At 33.9% G+C, this 20,657-nt stretch overlaps 1 protein-coding gene across 1 annotated transcript in view; it reads right to left on the bottom strand.

Moving 5' to 3' along the window:
* LOC140444095 (long-chain fatty acid transport protein 1-like) overlaps positions 1-20,657 on the bottom strand; it is a 58,127-nt gene that overhangs the window by 26,709 nt on the left and 10,761 nt on the right. Inside the window, exon 3 of the mRNA XM_072535745.1 lies at positions 13,905-14,055. Coding sequence (XP_072391846.1) covers positions 13,905-14,055 — 151 coding nt within the window. The remainder of the gene's footprint in view (positions 1-13,904; positions 14,056-20,657) is intronic.

Below are 20,657 nucleotides of genomic sequence, written 5' to 3' on the forward strand. Positions count from 1 at the left end.
TCAGTTGTTCAACAGAATATGACCCCTTGTTTTCCATGTCTTCTTCTTCAGGTTCCTTCTACTATCGGAGGTTGGAAATCATCATAGCTATTTTAATTTTATTGGCCGCGCTCCTGAATAATTCTAATGAGCTGCAACCGAACCACTCTCAAATTTCTTAGCCAGGATATTTTGCGTCGTCCTGGGTTTCTCTTCCCTTGTATACGTATACGAACACGTACTTCTCGCGCCTCATTATATGACCCAGATATTGAATCTTTCCAATTTTAACAGTTTTTATGACTTCACATTCTTTCTTCATTCTTTGTAACACCTCTATATTAGTTACTTTTTCTTCTCTTCTTTAGGTGCCGTCTTCTTAGCGAAGGTTGGCGATGACCTCTGCAAAGTCTTCCCAATTTTGGGCTTTCCTTATTAAACTTTGAAAGTCTAATCCTGTCCAATCTTTGATGTTGCGCGGCCAGGTCATTTGTCGTCTACCCGGGCCGCGTCTGCCTTCTATTTTCCCTTCTATAATAAGCTGAAGAAAGTTATACCTGTCGTGTCTTAATATGTGTCCAAGATAAGACGTTTTACGCTTATTGACAGTTACTTTTTCAGTCCACGATATTCTGTGGATTCTCCTGTAGCACCACATCTCAAAAGAGTTTAATTTTTTTATTTCAGACTGTTTTATTGTCCACGCTTCCATGCCGTATAGTAAAGTAGAAAAAACTTAACAACGTAGCATTCTTGTGCGGATCTCTAGAGTAAGATTACGGTTGCAAAGTAAGTTCTTCAATTTTATGAACGTGTTTCTTGCCATTTCTATTCTAGATCTGATTTCTTTTGTTTGATCTCCATCTTCGGTTAGCCACGTTTTCCATATACTTTACCTTTAACTTATATATATATATATATATATATATATATATATATATATATATATATATATACATATAATAACGGATTTATTACGACTGTCGCCGCTTCTCCGCCCCCAATTTCCATCTTTTTCTGTCATATGCAGTTGCCTCTTCTAAGTCTCTTGCCGCCATTGCTTCATCAATATCGTTGCGCCAACTTCTCCGTGGTCGTCCTCTCTTTCTTCTTTTAGGAGGGATTCATTCCAGTACTCTCCTAGGCCATCTGTACTCTGGCATTCTTTTAACATGTCCGAACCAGATTAATTGTTTTCTTTCTATGTCATCATTGTTATTTCTCTCCATTTTCATTTCGTTTCTTATTTGTTCGTTTCTAACTCTCTCCAGTTTCGATCTACCGCAGCTTCGTCTCAGATAATCCATTTCTGTCGTCATAAGTTTGTTTCTATTAGCTTTGGTGACGTCCCATACTTCCGAACCGTAAAGTGTAATACTTTGGACTATACTACCGTAAATGTGTTTTTTGGTTTCTCGTCGAATTGTTTTTTGCCAGAGAAGAGAGTTTAAGGTACGGGTCGCTGCTCTGCCCTTGTTTATTCTTTCCCTGATTTCATATGCGCTATTTCCCTTCTTGTTGAAAATGACCCCCAAATATTTGCAGGATTGCACGCCTTTGATTTTGTCGTCTTCCAAGACTAGGTCACATATTTCATCTGTTCCCACTGAGAGATATTCACATTTTGTCATATTCATGTTTAGACCTGCCACCTCATATTCTTCTTGCAGTTTTCTTACCATATAGCTAAGATCGTAGCTGTCTTCGGCAATTACTATCTGGTCATCCGCAAAGAAAAGTGTATATAGCTTGTTTTAATGTTATATACCTTTAACTTATAACTTAGTGATAAAACTGTTGTATTATTTAGTCATAGGTTCTAAGCTTATAGATTAACTGTAGCAATTAGTAACATGTGCTTATTGTAATTATTGTACACAATATTGTTTGTGTTAATGGTCATTGCAGCCGAGACACATTAATTTAAATTAATAAAAAAAACTTTTTTAAACACCGGTTTTTAGGAAAAATCTGAGATTCCGGTCAATTTTGCACCCCAGGGTAGTTAGAACATTATGACAATAATCCAAAACAATTTTAGTACGTAAGATTAAGTGCAACAAAAGCTGCAATTTTTTTATGTCAAGAATATCTTTATTTTCCCGTTTTTTTAATTAAAATTGATAAATAATTTACAGAGATATTTGCAAAAAAGCAGTTTTTTTGCACTAATTTATAAATTTAATTAATTTTTTTATTAACAAAATAAAATGTTATTAATACATTTCAACATTGAGGAATTACTGTCCTTTAAATTTGTGCGAAATTTCCCCCCGATCGGTCAAATAGTTTAAAAGTTGAATATACTTATACTATCTCAGAAGTTAAATGAATATTGAGTTTTCATCGAAATTATTTACAAAATAAACGTTTGAAAAAGGAGTATGCTTTTTACTTATAAACAATTGTAATAACTTCTATATTTTTTAAGCTACAGACTTGTACGTACAACCATTAGATAGCTGGTAAAAAAACTCACATTTAACAAAAAAATAAATTTTCTATGAACAATAGAAACGAAGTTAGCGAAAATTTTTTTGTTAATTATATCTCCATTGTTTGTAAACATCAAGAAGTAAAATTTGCACAAATTTTGAATGAAAATCTAAATTTTATATTGAATTTTATAGCTATAAAATTTATCCAATTTTTCGAAACTTAAAACCTTTCGAAACGAAGTTACTTTCGAAAGATCGACATAGGAAAGTGGAGGGGAAACTGTTTTAGCTCCTCGCTGCAAAATTTAATATTATGGTTACAGATTTATCATTCAAAAGCTTCAACAATTCTGTAGGCATTTCATCAGGTCCATTTGCTTTTCCATTTTTAGCGTTTCTTATTGCGTATTCTACTTCTTCTTTCAATATGTCTGGCCCAGTTGCATTGATTATCTGAGTTAAGTTATCTATCTCTGACAGGTATTCTGTCCATCTTTTTACTTTATTCTCTAGATCTACAATAAGATTTCCATCTTTGTCTTTAAGTTTATCTATTTGGCATTTCTTTATGCTTCCTGTTATCTCTTTTACTTTTTTGTGCATATGGAACGCATCGTACTTTTTCTCATAGGTTTCCATTTCTTCACATTGTTCTTTAATCTACTCCTCTTTGGCTTCTTTTATTCTCTTTTTTATGTGTTTATTTATTTCTTTGTATTTGTCTGGGTAATTCTTCATCTTTCTTCTTTGTTCCATCAAGTCTAGTATATCTTGTGTCATCCACCCCTTATTCTTTGTTGTTGTTTTTGTAAGATGTTTCTTTCCTGCTGTTTGTATAGCTGTATTTATGTACTTTAATTTTTGGTTAACGTTGTTTGTATCGTTAATTTGTTGCTGCACTGAACGGAGGTTTTTATTTATTTCTTCTGCTGTTTCTTGTCGTATATTTTTGTTTCTAAGTTTATTTAAATCTAGTGCCTTCCTGTGTGGTCTTCTAATCTTTTTTGGCCTCGCCTCTATCACAGTAACTACCGGGTTATAATCTGAGCCTATATCAGCTCCTGGGTACGTCTTAGTACATTTAATAGCATTATGATACCTCCTTGCTATCATAATGTAGTCTATTTGATTTCTCACTATTTTTTCTTTGGTATGTTGTGGAAATGTCCATGTATATAACCGTCGAGGAGGTAATTTGAAAAAGGTATTTGTTATTACGAAGTCTTCACTTTGGCAAAATTGAATCAATCGATCTCCTCTGTCATTTCTGTTTCCAAGCCCATATTTTCCTACTTGTTCTCCTACCTTACCTTGACCCACCCACCTTGGCATTAAGATCGCCCAATAATATTTTAATATATGGAAAGACTGACTTAATAAGTGAAGACAAACAACCTGCAACAAAAAGGTTCAGACCTGACAGTGAAGTCGAATAAATGAACCAAATTTTAACTTTTAAACCAATGTATGTAAAGAAAATAAAAAAAGTAAAGTTCAATAAACATTGCAAAATTTAATAAGGCAAGTGATGAAAAAATCTACTTATTTTATCAAAGCAGTAAGGCAGATTAGATTAATATTGTATATCATATTTGTAAGAAAAATAGAATAAAAATCATTATTGTTAATTATAAAAATACAAACAATTATAATTAATATAAGGAATGTAATAATATAATGTGTAAAAAATTACCTGAAATTTAATTTATAAAATATATAAGTATTATTATATCATTGATATAAAATGAAAAAACATATGTTGATTTTCCGGGATTTTCCGAGATTTATGGGGGGTGAAAATTATGTCATCATTATTAATACTCCGACAGACTATTCGAGCAAATTAAAAAAAAGTAAGTATTTAGGGTGAACTTCAAATGGACTCAATTTTTCCGAGTTTTCCCATATTTTCCGGCCAGTGAAAACTATGTAGTTATTCATATTTCGACGAGCTACCCCAGAATAAAAAAAAAATATTTTTTTGTTTTAGTAAATTTTAAGTAAATTTTTCCTACGTGTTGCAATTTGAAGTTCCGATGCCGAAAAAAAAACGGAGCTGAAACAGATATCACTCTCCACTTCGAAAGTACCGTCGTTTCAAAAAATTAGATAAATTTTATAGCTATAAGTTTCAATATAAAGTTTAGATTTTCATTCAAAATTTGTGCAAATTTTACTTCTTAATGTTTATAAACAATGGAGATATGATTTTTTTAAAAATAGTCACTAACTTCGTTCCTATTGGTCATAGAAGGTTTTTTATTTTTTAATGTGAGCTTTTTTACCAGCTATCCAATGGTTGTACGTACAAGTCTGTAGCTTGAAAAATATAGAAGTTATTACAATTGTTTATAAGTAAAAAACATACCCCTTTTTTAAACGTTTATTTTGTAAATAATTTCGATGAAAACTCAATATGCATTTAACTTCTGAGATGGTCTAGGTCTTAAAGAATCCTATGAAATTTGCTGAATGTGTCTAGCATCATGCATAGGGCAAGCTCAATAGTTTAAATAATTAGCTTCAGGGATAAACAAATTAAATAACTTGTGGGAAATTTCGCACAAAAATCTAAAAGATGGTAATTCCTTGATGTTTAAATGTATTAATACGATTTCATTTTGTTAATAAAAAAAATTAATAAAATTTATAAATTAGTACAAAAAAACTGCTTTTTTGCAAATATCTCTGTAAATTATTTATCAATTTTAATTAAAAAAACGGGAAAATAAAGATATTCTAGACATAAAAAACTGACATAAATATTGTTTATTTAAAATATAAGGGAAACAATTTATAGACAAAAAATCAAATTGTGACCATAAATTATTGCTTAAAAAAAACGCAAGGTAAAACCAGGAGTATCTTTTCATCTATTCATCATCTAATATCCCCCACCTATGTCTTAAAAGCTTCAGATATCTGCGAAACATTTTTCCACCTTTTTTTTTGTAACCAGACTGGGCTAACAACAGTTTAACCTTCCTTTGTAAAAAAACCAAAAATTTTAAAACTTTGGAACAACCGGTTTAAATAAAACCAATAAAATTAAATGACCCGTGTAATTATTATGAACCTTGATATACTAAAATTATATCATCAAATTCACCGTTTTATTCCAAATCTACTAATCGATTTTAAAGTAGATATCAAGTTGTGTAAGACCTTCACCTATAATAAAAAAAAAACGAGAACTATTATCACAAAAGTGAGTCGTGACATTAATGCAAGAATTAGAAAACTCTCAAAATTTTTATCTTTTGGTTGAGTTGTTAGATTAAGTCTATAGATGTAAGGTGAAATGCTCGGGTTTGCATAATCACATTCGTGAGACCAAGATTCAAGAAGTGGCTCACGCAAAAAGTGGTTCCAATTTTATTTAAACAATTTTTTTTAAACAGATTGTAAAAATAAACTTTTTCAGCTAGGACAATTTTTTAAGTTTTTTGTATCCTTCTAAACAGAAACTTTTCTTGCAATCGTTTTGTAAATTGGATCATTTTCCAACTATAAACAATTTAAAACTGAAAAAAAACGAAAAATGGCGATTTTTAAGGTTCAAAAACGCAAGTAAAATATAATACACTCGCGATCATAAAATCCGGGTCACCTTGAAAATCCCCGATATTTCATTTTTAACGAGCTTTATCGTAAATAATAATAACGCAAATACAAACTAATGCATGTTTCTGAGAATTGTTGCGGTTTCCTTTGTAACAAAAAATTCCAATAGTGCCGATTTCGCGGTAAAGTGCACACTTCCCAAAATGAACGCTACCTGCTAACTCCGCTTGTTTTAAATGTCTCGTTTGTACTTCGACTTTCTGTTCAAATGCAATGGACAAACGTTTATTATTGCCACCATTAGGGCTCTTGTTAACGAACGTTTTTTTCAACGGGCAACGGGCCGATGCTAAACGGGTACCCGTGTCGACGGTTCATAAATTTCAAGAGATATGCGTCCGTTGACAGTATGGAATCTCCGAAATATCGTCAGTTTTAAAGTAACAAGTGCACGCAATATATGTTATATCATGTTGTCGTCAAAGCAAAAAGTTATACTAGCGTATTATTTGTATAAAAAATGCAGAAGAAACGGGAGAAGCGTAAAAGAAAAATATGGATACAGCCTATTTTGTTAGAAAGAGAAAAGTATGCTGCTTTCCATACACTTTACGAAGAATTGAAAAAAGACGAAACAAAATTCTTCAATTACTTCCGAATGGGTCAAGAAATTTTCCGCAAATTGTTAGGAATAGTACATGATAAATTAAAACGCTGATTAAATTAAATTAATACATGAGTTGTTTATAGCTTTCCGTGGTTTTATCCCACAACACAGGTCGATTTTCTACCGCACTTATTAAAATTTTCATATCAAAATCCATATTTTAGCGGCAACAAAGGAAGAAATTTATTGAAACAACGGATGCTCGCCCAACGCCGTTAACACACTTCCATAAACTAAAAAGGTTCACTGAGGGTTCACGGTACCGGCCCGTCGAACGTCTTGCCGAGGGGGACTGGATACGTAGACGGTGAAAAGTTAACCAACGGGTTGGTTGCCGTTGCGTGAACAAACATTCATAAGAACCTGAAAGACACTGAGCAACGGCCGACGGGACGGTGTCAAAAACGACCCGTTGTCGTTAACAAGAGCTCTTAGTGTTTATTAGTGCCATTATTAGTGTTTATTTTTTAACAAAAATGCCTTTGACTGTTGTTGAAACGGCACAAATTGTTGCACTTGTGGAAGACGGTCACACTAAACGGCAAGTCACAAGAACTGTTGGCGTAAGCCTTTCTACGGTTCAACGAGTGCTTCAACGCTTTCAGGAGGCAAGTTTGCTAACCAGGCGACCTGGCTCTGGACGAAGAAGAACGACCAAGGCACTAGATGACCGTTTCTTTGTGTTTCAGGCTTTATGAAACCGGACCTTAACTGCGGTTATGCATCAAAATCGTCTAGAGGAAGTACGAAATCGCAATTTTAGTGTTGCGACAGTCAGAAGAAGACTTCGCTCTTCTTGACTATCTTCTCGGGTAATGGCTAGAGGACCGCCACTTCGTCGGGTGCCTCGAGTTGCACAACTAGCTTTTGCTCGACAATACGCGCATTGGGGAATTAACGATTGTAGCAAAGTGTTATTCTCAGATGAATCCCGTTTCTGCCTAACTGGATCCGATAGACATGTAAGAGTTTGGAGGAGAACCGGTGAACGATTTTCACAAGCTTGCATTGCTCCAAGAAAGCCATTTGGTGGAGGCTCGGTCATGGCTTGGGGAGGTATATCTTCCGACTTCCACACAGAATTACCCTTCATCAAAAATGGGTCCCTAACTGCACGAAGGTACATTACGGAGATTCCGGAAGAACATGTTATGCCCAACATGGCAGGGCTTGGAGAAAACGCCGTTTTTATGCAGGACAACGTGCGACCGCACGTTGCCAGTATGTAATACTTGGACGAAGTTGGAATTACGAGGGTACCCTGGCCAGCTAGGTCTCCGGACCTGAATCCCATCGAACATCTCTGGGACGATTTGAAAAAACGTATTCAAACCCATAAACCTCCTCCTCACAACGCACAGGAGCTTAAGGATCTGTTAGTGAGAGAGTGGAATAACATACCACAACATGTAATCCGGAGAAAAATTGAGAGTATGCCCCGTCGTCTGCAAGAGGTTACTAGAGCAAGGGGAGGCAATACACCATATTGGTCATTGAAATTTCACTGATTTTTTACCGCGTTCTGTATTTTCCATTTTTTTTTTCGTATGTCTATTTTATCAACAATTTGATTTGTTTTCTGTTTTTTTCAATAAAAACAAGAAAAAACCATTTTTTTTTCTTTCAAAACAAACATTGATGACAAATAAAAAATACATTAGCCAAAAAAAAGGTTATTACTGCACCAGAGGCAAAAATATTTAAGAAACTTGAAATTTTCAAGATGACCCGGATTTTATGATCGCGAGTGTATTTTTGAAATCACTAGGTGCCCAAAGTTTCGATACGAGACAGGTCATAAGTCGGGCTTTTATAAATCTCTCAATAATTTTGGATACTACCAACTACTACTGGTATATATACAGGGTGATTCTTAAGTAATTGTATAAAAAGAGACCGTAAATTATACACTTTAAAATATTACGATTTAAGCCAAATTGCTTTAATAAAATGTTGATATTAAGAAAGATACAGGGTGTAAAATTCTATTTTTCTCTATAACTTTCATGTTTGTGAACATTTATGTATAAAAATTTACAACTGGGTACTATTGAATATCAGGAATTATAATTTGATGCATACTTTGATGTAACTGATAGAGAGCGCCACATATGTGGCATACATTTGCACTTAACTTTTTTGCTCTTCAAGTTACCGCTATTGGTGGTAAAAAATATTAAAGATTCATTATTTTAACAAAAGAAACGGATACCTGTTAATAACTTCAGAACTTAACAGTTTTCGAGATAATCGCATTTTACAAATAATCAACTGCATAATTCTGATTTAACGGCATTACTCCAGGCAACGAAAGAAAACTAGAGAAAAACCTCAATACTTCTGAATTTTGGTACAAAATACCTTAATAAAGTTATTAGTTAACGAAATATTAAATAAAATAAATATATCAGCAGGATAATTAATAATAGGATTTGACAAAATAACAGAATAATTGGATTTTACATCAAACATTTTACGTTTTGTATTAAATTAAAGTCATAATCAAAACATTTTATTTACAAACCACATTAAGAAATAGTTAAACTAAATAACATTAAACTTTTTGTCAAAGTAAGTGTTCGATATGTTTTTCTTTTAATCTCTTTTAATTTTCTTTTAAATGTTCTTTACCACGACATGCATTTTAACCCGTAAGTACCATGGCGGGGTCAAAATTGACCACCCGCGTTTTTAATGCCAAGTTTCGCTACCGAAACATAGATTAAGCATTGCGCGCTTTCTGCTAATCTTCGACCGGTAGGTGATTTATCGATCTACGAAAATTCCGTTAGTTTATCTGTTACTACTGCAGAGTTAGTCACGCATAGGGTCAATTTTGACCCGCTTATGGTATAAGTGTTTCTAGTGCAATTAACGAGTAATTTGAAATGGCGGGGTGTAGTCGCAATAAACGTTCTCTGACATAGAAAGAACTTGAAGAGGAGGGACAAAAAATTATGGACAATGGACTAGATAGTGACAGTGAGTTTTTAGACTAGGCTAGTGAACACAGTGTTCACGAAACAGACAGTGAAGAGGAATGGACGATGATGACGAAAAAAATTGGCAAATTAATAATTCCGAAACTGGTAGTGAATATTCGGGTGAAGAAAGTGATATAGCTGACTCAAGGGATGTGTTTTATGGCAAAAATAGGTACAAGTGGTCTAAAACTTCTCCCACCTTTTCTCATACACGTAAGCATAATTTAATTAGTCATTTATCTGGTGTTATTGCAAAAGCTCGAGCTATTATGCCAGAGAAACCAGTTGATGCTTGGGAATGTATTATTAGCCACGATATATTGCAAGAAATTCTTGAGAAAACCAATGAACGAATAACTAATATGGCTTCTAAATATAATTTACACAATTTATCGTGTCAATATACCAATCATCTTGACATAATTGAATTAAAGGCCTTCTTAGGCTTATATTTAGCTGGGGTATTTAAATCCAATAATGAAGATTTAAGGTATTTATTTGCTACGAATGGTACTGGCCGTGATATATTTCGAGCAACCATGTCACTAAACCGATTTTATTTTTTGCTTGAAAGCCTTTGTTTTGACCACCCAGCTACTAGACAAGAACGTATTGCGCACGGAGATAAACTGGCATCTATATCCAATATTTTTATTATGTTTATAATTAATTGCCAGTCCAATTATAGCTGTGGTGAATATCTCACAATAGATGAAATGCTTATTGCATTTAGAGGAAGGTACCAATTCAGGATGTATCTCAAAAATAAGCCAGACAAATAGGGTCTGAAAATGCAGTGTTTAGTAGACTCTAAGACACATTATTTGCTAAATGGTTTTATATTTACTGGAAAAGATACACGCAGAGCAAATCCAAAAAAGTTATCCATCCCCACTCTAGATGTTTTGACACTTATTCCACCAATTTTTGGTACAAATAGAAACCTAACAGCAGATAATTGGTTTTCGTCCATTGAGCTCATAAAAGAACTGAGAAGCCATAAAATTTCATATGTTGGAACTCTAAAAAGAAATAACAGAGAGGTTTCTGCTGAATTTCAACCCCAAAAAAACAGGCCACCTAAGTCTGCCTTATTTGGTTTTACAGGAAGCGAGAGCCTTGTATCTTTTGTTCCTAAGAAAAATCGTGCAGTGTTGTTAGTGTCAACTATGCATCATTCCAATACAATGGTTAATGGAAAGCCAGAGATTATAAATTTTTACAACGAGACAAAAGGTGGGGTGGATTCATTGGATAAGAAATGTGCATGCTATAAAACTGGCAGAAGAACTCGTAGATGGCCTCAAGTAATATGGTTTCGCATTTTGGACATTGCAGGATTAAATGCTAACGTAATTTTTAATGGAGTTCAGCAAAATCAAATAATGGAAAGAGGATTGTTTCTAACCACTTTAGGCCAAGAACTTATTAAGGACCATTTAACTCGTAGAGCTCAGCAAACTTGTTTACCGAGAGAAATTCGTAGTGCCATTTTTAAAGTTTCCGGACTTGCGGCAGGCAGGAACCAATGCCTGCCGCAAATTCAGAGCCACAACGACGAAAAAAGAGGAGAAGGTGTAAAATATGTCCATATTCCAAAAACCAAAAGAAAGAAAGCTCATCGTGCGATAAATGTCGAGATTTTATTTGCAAAAATCATTCCCGCATACAGACGTTATGCATAAGCTGTGTTGAAAATTAAGGTAAAATCATGCTTGTCATTTTTGAGATACGAAATCTAAATCGATTTTTTTAATTTTGGGTAGGAGCTATGATACCTAGATTTCACCATTGGATATAAAAAAAACTGCACATTGTTATTATTTTTCTTATAATTCGAGAAAGTGCATAGCTATGTTAATTTGACTGAATACAAAAGTTTTTTTTTAAATAAAGTTATATCTAATTAACCAAATTCGTTTATTTTTATATAAATGTAAAAGTAGCTGTAAACAAAATAATTTAAAATAAAACAAGTTAAAAAAAGAATATTTTTTGATACAAAAAACAATGGGGGTCAAATTTGACCCTGTCATGGTACAAATGTTACTATTTTTGGCCAAGGTAGTTAAGGGTTAAACATGAAAGTTATAGCGAAAAATATAATTTTAAATTTTCACTTTAACACCCTGTATCTTTCTTAATATCAACATTTTATTAAAGCAATTTGGCTTAAATCGTAATATTTTAAAATGTAGAATCTGCAGTTTCTTTTTGTACAGTTACTTAAGGACTTAAGGTAGTAAGACAATAGGTCTATACGGTAGTTGCAGACATTCGATTTTTTAACACCCTTATCAAGAGGAATAGGAAAAATATTTGGAAAACGAGGTCCAGGAAGAAGAAGAACATCTTGGTTAAAGAACCTCAGAATCTGGTTCAATAATACACCTGTGCAGCTTTTTCACTTCCATGATGATCGCCAACATTCGTAACGGATAGGCACATCAAGAAGTAGAAGAATCAAGAGGAATACTAATGGCTATCTTTACGCTTTCTTGAAATATACCTTTTTCAAAGGAATCAATAATTAGTGAGACCAGGACTTATATCACATGTTTTGGGAGATTTAAGAAATTTTTTTTTGGTTAGTCCATCAGTACTACAAGATGACTTGCTTTTAATATTATTGATTGTTTGGATGATTTCAGATTTATCAACTGGTCTAAGCCATAAAGAATGAATTCGAGACCTTTTTTAATTCGGGAGATAGGAAATAAGATGTTGTTGTGGCAAAATAGTTGATGTTATGTTTTTACTCACATTAACGAAGTATTCATTTAGATTTTAAGGGTTTGGAAGAAAAAATGTTTGAGCTGTGTTAGTTTGATTTCGAAGATCGTTTATTATAGACCAAGTTTCTTTTGCAATATTCCCAGACGATTTTGAGCTTTCCAGACGATTGATAGTAAATTTTTTTAGCTGTTTTGATTTTAGAATTTGAATTTAGAAGTTTTAGATAGGTTTATCTGTACTTGGTGATATAGTCAGTAACAAAGGCGTTGATAGTAAATTTCTTGATGTAAACTCCCTCTAAGGGGAAAATTCACTCATCCCAGATACCTACGGTATCAAATAGATTGAGCTCTGGTGGGACTCTTTCCGTGTTATTGAGCCCTAGGTGACTTGGTATGTTGGAGTATCTCCCAAAAATTTTTGTACACATCTAGACTTCGCGAGGAGCACAGATTTCTGCATGGCCTTATAGTGATGTTCATTTAGAACCAGCTGTTTTATGTTCTCTAGGAGGTTTTGTGGAATAACACCAGTAGTAGATAGAATAATAGGTACTGTCTGGGTACTTTCCATTCTCCATTGTCTCCTGATTTGTATTTCTAGATGTCTGTACTTGGCGATCTTTTCGTTGTATTTAACACGTAAATTATTGGTGTTGGGTATCGCCACATCAAAAGTGTTGTTTGCCTAGTAATTTTATTAACTAGTATGAGATCCGGTCTATTATGCGCCACTGGTTGGTCTGTAAGTACAGTACGGTCCCGGTATAGCTTGTAGTTGTCATTTTCAAGCATTCTGTCAGGGATGTATTGACAATAAGGAAGATGGTCGGTTTGGAGAAGTCCCAGTTTGTCAGTTTGTCAGCCTCTTGGTGGATAATCTTTCCTACTGAGTCATGGTGTTCTTTATAATCAGTACCAACAAATGCCTGGCAGTAACCGGTAAGATGTTGGATGGTTTCTTGGATTGGCATCCATATCGGCATTTGTCATTTTGGACTTGAGGATCTTTAACAATATATTTCAGGTAATTTTTAGTTGGAATAACCTGATCCTGAATGGCAAGGAGGAAACCATCAGTCTCGAGTAACATCTTTCCTGATGTCAACCAATAGTTCGACACTGTATTGTTGACATATTCTTGGCTGATCTTATTGAGTCAGGTGGTTTATGCGCATTTCTTGTTCCCTCAGTTTAAGCGGCGTTGTATCATCTACTGCGCAAATTGCTCTATGTAAAGTAGTCATTATTCTATTATTATTATACGTCCACACTTATAAGATCGAACGGAAACAGGTTTAAGGCCTTATTTATGTGAAAAGAAGAATAAAAATCTGGAGTAGTAAGAAATCTTGGCGCAAATATGTCTGGATTTTTCTTATTTTTAAGCGTACTCTAAAAAAATATTTAAAATTTATTTTTTATGGAAAATTTGAAGATTAATTTACCAGTTTTTACTGTATAAATAAATAAAATATTTAGTTGTTAAATCTTACTAAATAGTTAAAATCATAAAAAATAAAAACTCTTGACTTACTTGTCCGAACGTCCAAGTTTCGTCTTCAAAATAGAAGGCAACTTTGTGCGGTCTACTAGTAGCTATCTTTGTGAATAGCTTAGGTATTGTATCCTGATTTTTTTCACATTTGGCTATTCTATATATGGCGGGAAATACCTTGGATAGGCCTCTGAAAAACAACAGTATAATTATTATCAATCTAAATAATTATAATATCGAAATATCTTTCTCTGGTTACAACAGATGTTATACGTTCGAAATTACATCCTAGACAAGATATTTTGGTATATTTTTAAATACATTGGAATGATTCGTATGACTCTCCATCTCCACTATTTCTAGTAAACTTCATAAGAAAAGCCACTCTATTTCCACTATTCTGGTCACCGAAAATCCTCTCATACAAATCCCAGATCAACAGATCTTTATTTTCTAAAATACGTAGGCGGTCCAATAAGTACTAAGCCTCACCGCCCGATGGCACCACTATCTTAAGAGAAATCTACTATCCATCTATCTATCTAGTAATGTAATACATTATACATTCTCGTATACGGCTAATGTGGGGCGTGACCGCAGATCCTAGAAAAACGGAACAAAAGTAATATCGGTCGGTCATTCGATTCTTGTTTTGCAAGGGAAATCATACAGCGAAATCAACGAGTGCCTAAATGCTGTGTATGGTGACTCTTCTTCTTCGATGGCAACCCTCAAAAATTGGTTTAACGAGTTTCAACGTGATCGCACGTCGATTTTTAATGAGCGATGCCCAGGTGCCCCAAAAATCGACTATCACGGAGGATAACGTGATGTGAGAGGTATAGCTGGTTCCTAAAAAACCGATACGACTCTTAGTAAGATTTGATCATTTTGAGCAGTGTATTTGATTCGTCTGATAACATATTATAATTATTATGACAGACAAATAATAAAATAAACAAACAAACAACAAACAATTGATTGAATATGTTAATTCATAAATTGTAATAATGATTATGATCTCATCGTTTATTAATATTAAAACCTGTTGTTCTGCTTACGTTAAAATGGTTCGCTATAGCAGATAGTGACCAACGATCTTCCAATTTCGTTACAATTCTTGCTTTTAGTTCTTTGCTAGCATGTGAAGCCATTTTTTGAGGTTGAACAGAATAAGTTATCTGGCAAATTTTAAGATTTGGCAGTGACAGTGACAATACTTAAGTAATAAGTATTTATCCTTCAAAATACGCTGCTGAATTTTCTACAAAATACGCTTTGAGTCGTATCAGTTTTTTTAGGAACCAGCTGTACATGAAGGTACGCGAGCTAGATGAGACAGTAGGTATCTCAAAAGACCGAGTATGTCATATTCTGCATGAAATTTTGGTTTAGTTTAACCGTGCGACCTTTGCACAGCAGTGTTTGACGCTATTTAAGCTTAATCAGAAGGAGTTTCTACGTCGTTTCGCAACCAATGACAAAACATGAATCCATTGGTACACGCCAGAGACCAAGAAACAGACAAAAAAGTGGAGGCACCCGGAACGTGCTCCGAAGGAGGCGAAGACTATCGTACCGGCCGAAAAGATGATGGTCACTATTTTCTGGAATTCACTACGTCAACTAAGAAAAGGGCAAAACGGTCACAGGGCTTTATTCCGCCAAATTATTGAGTCGAGTCGACGATAAAATGCAGAAAAAACAACCCCATTTAGCAAAGAAAAAAGTGCTCTCATATTCTCTAGATTTGGCTCCGTGTGACTTCTATTTGTTTTAAAACTAGAAAAAGGCACTCGACAGACAGAAATTTAAGTCGAAACAGAAGGCCATCGCTGCCACGGAAGCATACTTTGCAGACCTCCAGAAAACGTATTTCTCAGACAGGTTAAAGAAGTTGGAGCTTTGCTGGGTCAGGTGTATGGAGGTAAATGTGGACTATGTTGAGAAATAAATCACCACTTTTTCAAAAATTTTGTTTTTTTTTGTAGGCTAAGTACTTATCGAACCACCCTAGTAAGCCTTCATCCATAATTGTTACCGCAAAAATTCTACGAAGTGGAGCATCAGTAGACATCTATATCACGTTAAATCTTAGTCTAGAGGATTAGACACTCATCATATCAAGACTTTTCTTCCCAACATCAAAGTACTGTCAAAGTGGATCACATTCCCCAATAAACGAGAATAACGACAACCTACACTTATCACCAAAAGCTTTCATAGCACTACGATTTTACATAGGACAAACCGACTGAAGAATTCAGAACAGGATCTATGAATATTATATTTTAGTTCGCAATTCCGACTTGAATCTCTGGCTTTAAATAAGATAAAATAGTTTTCAACTATGCACCCTTTATGCATACAGAAAGGTACCCTGCTTCTGTACTAACAATAGTTTAAGCTACACACATTGTAGATTAATGACTGAATATACATAACATTTTGGTATGCGATTTTAATCTGCTGACAGTTTTTTGCAGCAGAGCTTTTCATTTTGAAGGCATAAATTTTTGAAACGTGCCGCAATATTTTAATGATCTGTTTATTTACATTCCTCAGTATTTCTAGTTTTAGTCTCGTTCAATATCTGTATTATATTCCTACACATATTTTTGTGTCGATTATTTCTGGTATAAATAAATTTTTTGGGGCCCCTGTGTATTTTCTACGCCTTGACCCTGAAAATGCTTTCCTTTGTTGTTTAGTTCTTTGGCATGAATACCATCAGAGAGTAAAATACTTTACTAAATTAAAAGAATACAAGTACAAAACACATCCAATTGCTCTGATTAAAGTCTTGAATTCAAATAAAAGAATGTTTTAGGCTGAGACCCCCGCTGAAGTGCTCTCGGATTGACGATTTTTATTTTTATGTGAAATGATAATGTGAAAAAATATTTTTTGGTAATCATGAAGCCGCAGAAGATTGTGGTTTAAAAATGATGTAATTGTTTAACTAAATTATATTGTAAAGATTGCTGAAATATTTTATCTTAATATTTTATGGGAATATTTTATCGAAGAAGAGTATTCATATTTAAAAAGTCATACAAATTTAAAAAATAGATCAATAGTAAGTACAGTGGTACCTCGAGAAACGAGTGCCCTAATCTACGAGTATTTTGAAATAAGAGCCGCCGTGTGGGCGATATTTTACTTTGAGATGAGAATCAAGACTACAGACCGAGATCAGAACATTAAACGAAGGATCACAAGAGCACAACCCCATACTACTAGAAATAGGAACATGGGAAGAAAACAACACAACAAGAAGATAAAAAAAAAGAAAACAAAGTGGAAGAATTACAAAAGACTTGTGAGTATTGGAATCAACAACGTCCCAGTGATAAACAATCCACAAGAAATAAAAAAAAGAGTCCTAGAGTTCGAAAATATCTTACAAGAAGCACTCAGAAATAGCACTACAGAAGAAGAAATGGACATACACATTTAGGGAATCTTTAGAGACATAAACCAGGAAATCGAAGATATGTTAAGGGAAAGGAACAGAGCCAAAAAGAGAGCAAAACAGGACAAACCGGCTTAACAGAGAGGTGAAAACAGCACTAGCAGAACACAGAAGCCGACGATGGAATAAGAAATGGAGGAAAAAGGTCCAAACATGCAAAACAATTGGAAACTACAAAAAATACTAAGAAATGATAGAAAACCCATACCTCCACTATACGGTGAAAATGGAAATGTCTACACCATAGACGAAAAAGCTGGAGTCTCTCCCGAATAAGGAGGAGTCTCTCTCGAGAAAGTGAACATTAAATTATCACCAAGACGAAGATGTAGACTTCATCAAAGAAGTCGAGGAACAACAAGAAATGCCCAAAGAACCAGAGGAGATAATCACACCTACATCTCCCCAAGAAATAAATGAACTAATTAAAAATAGCTCACTGAGAAAAGCACCTGGTCTAGATGAAATTTCAAATAGAGCTCTGAAGTACTTTTAACCAACATATATATATATATATATATATATATATATATATATATACATATATATATATATATATATATATATATATATATATATATATATATATAATTTTGAGAGCTGATAAAAAACAGATCTAATTGATGCTGCAGATCTAAATGGCCAAAAACGAAAAAGTTGAGTAATATAATCAATCTCAGCAAAACGAAGATAATAACAAACAAAGATTAAATGTTTTCATTAATTAAAAAAAATAACAGCACATCAACATTTCGTAAATCGTAAAATCGTAAAATATCCAAATTTCGGTCAAGGTGTAACATTCACCTTTAACAACCAAAATTCTTCGAGAACCATCATACTATTAAAAACTAATTTCTAAACGCTCAAAAAATATTTTATTTTATTCAGCTACTGTTAAGTTTCTCACTGTGGAAAAATTTCTTGTTTGGTATACGATACTCTAAACATATCAGTAGTTTATTCCAACGTGTTTTCTTATCTCCGATTTATACTCGTCTACTCGTTATTATTATGAACAGTTCCAGAATTGGTGACAGCAATCACAATTATTATCGGAAACGAGATAAAAAAAATATTTTTTAATAAGTTTTAGTCTAGTTATTGATGTTTTTAGTAGATAAAAAACAAAATCAGAAATAAATATTTATTTAGCAGTTGTATTTTTGAGCGTAAAGATGAAAATAGAAACACATCTTAAGAAAGGAGGTTTAAATAGTTCCCTAAACGATAGGATTGTGATAGCCGGCATCTCAAGTCCTCAGAGTGAATCGATGTTGTGGAAACGATGTCTTTAAAACATAAATGATATATACACGATATATAAATCACATAGATACATATAAAATTAGAATTCAATGTGAAAATTCAGAAAAAACTAAATATTTTTGTTATTTTTATTATTGAATACTATTACTAGTCTTCATTAACTAACAACCTACTTTTTTATCTCATGTGTGGCGTGTGGCGAGTTTCTGCATTCAATTTTCACTAACACTATTCCTCCTCTTAAGTTGGTTGACAAATTATCAAGATGCTGCCGCAATTCCTCGTTGATGTGGAATTTAAGTCTCTCTTCTTGTTTATTTACGAATATCTTGGTTTCTTCTTTGACTATGGACATATTCACACCTGTAAGGTGTGAAGATCATCATTCCTATAGAAACATGGTGCATCCACTATGGATATCAAGACCTTGTTTTGGAATTTTTGATTTTGCGCTTTATTATTTGTTTATAAAGTAGTAACTTATTGTATATTGACAGTTGAGATTTCCGTCCAAGGAACCAATACTTTTTTTTTAAGTTGAGATCAAGTCCTTTTCTTGTTTTATTAATACGTTCTTTCCATTTTAAGCAAAGATCCAAGTGTATGCGAAGCTACTTATTTGAGTTGTAGCATGTAATTACTTTATTGTTTAATAGTAGTCTACCTGCTCATTTTTCAAACAGGCAAAATTAACATGAACTTCTTTACCTGCACTGACTTTTATTTTCCTCTCTCCCGTCCATTGGTTTATTTTGTTGCATGCCTACTTTCTCTATTAAGTTCTCTTCTCTATTTTAGTATTTCTCTGTTGAGCCGTAGGGGAACAGGGAGTAATGAGAGCCAGCGGGTAATGGGAGCGGTGCGACTAGAGACAACATTATCGCTCGTATTTACTTGGTTGTTAATCGGGTGCCTTCGTCACGCCGACGCTATGTTATCTGCAACATTTAGCATGCCAGTGCCTCTTATTCTGTGACCACAAAAATACGAAATTTCAACGAAACGGTAAGTGAGAAGTTAAATGTTTGTTACAATCAAACCTATTTCATTTCACTGCTAATGTTATTAACTTTAAGTACCTATGCGTATAATTTCATTAGAAGCTATATTCAGGATATAATTTTATTAAATTTCAAGATGGTAGAATTCGGGCAATCAGAGCTTATTAGGCTTTGATTACCCTTTGTAGTTCTCATTAGTAGATCTCAGATATGCTCTCCTTCAAGCCGTTCTGCAAGGAAGAAGAACATCTTGGTTAAAAAACCTCAGAATCTGGTTCAATACAACATCTGTGCAGCTTTTCGGCGCTGTTACAGATAAGACAAAGATTGCCACTATGATCGCCAACATTCGTAACGGATAGGCACATCAAGAAGAAGAAGCTCTAATTACCCCAACATATTTTATAATATTTTTTTTCAGATATCAAAATGACAAGAAATGCTATCAAAATACTTTGGCGTGGCGGTACATTTGTATACAAGGTATCAAAAGAGACTAGAATACCCTACGGTACTTTGAAAAAGAGGTTTAGATTAGCAAAGTCGAGTATTGACAGGTACAAATGTCCTCCAAAGCTAGGAAGCCTCTCAGTTTTCACTGACGAACAAGAAGCCATACTGGCTGATCATCTTTATAAAATGTCAAATAAATTTTACGGACTAATGAAGGCTCAGTTTTGTAAGATATGTTACGCCATGGCTAAAATTTGGTGTCGCAGATCGGTTTAACGAAGTCAAAAACTCTGCGGACAGCAGGGACTTTTTAACTGGCTTCAAATTACATCCTAATCTAAGTATTAGAAAGCTAGAAGCGACAAGCAAGTGGATCGATTCTTTAACCGTCTGGATAGTGTCATGACCAAACATTATTTTCAGCCGTCTTATATTTACAATATGAATGAGACTGGCGTAATGACGGTTCAGAAAACAGAAAAAATTTTAGCGCCTAAGGGACAATACGAGTGAGCAGTAACATCATGGGACAGTGGTAAAGACGTCACGGTTATCTGTGCTATGAGTTTTCAGGATCGTTCATCCCGCCTTTTT

Source organism: Diabrotica undecimpunctata, chromosome 6 (genome assembly GCF_040954645.1).
Source record: "Diabrotica undecimpunctata isolate CICGRU chromosome 6, icDiaUnde3, whole genome shotgun sequence".
NCBI classification, from domain to species: Eukaryota; Metazoa; Arthropoda; class Insecta; order Coleoptera; family Chrysomelidae; genus Diabrotica; species Diabrotica undecimpunctata.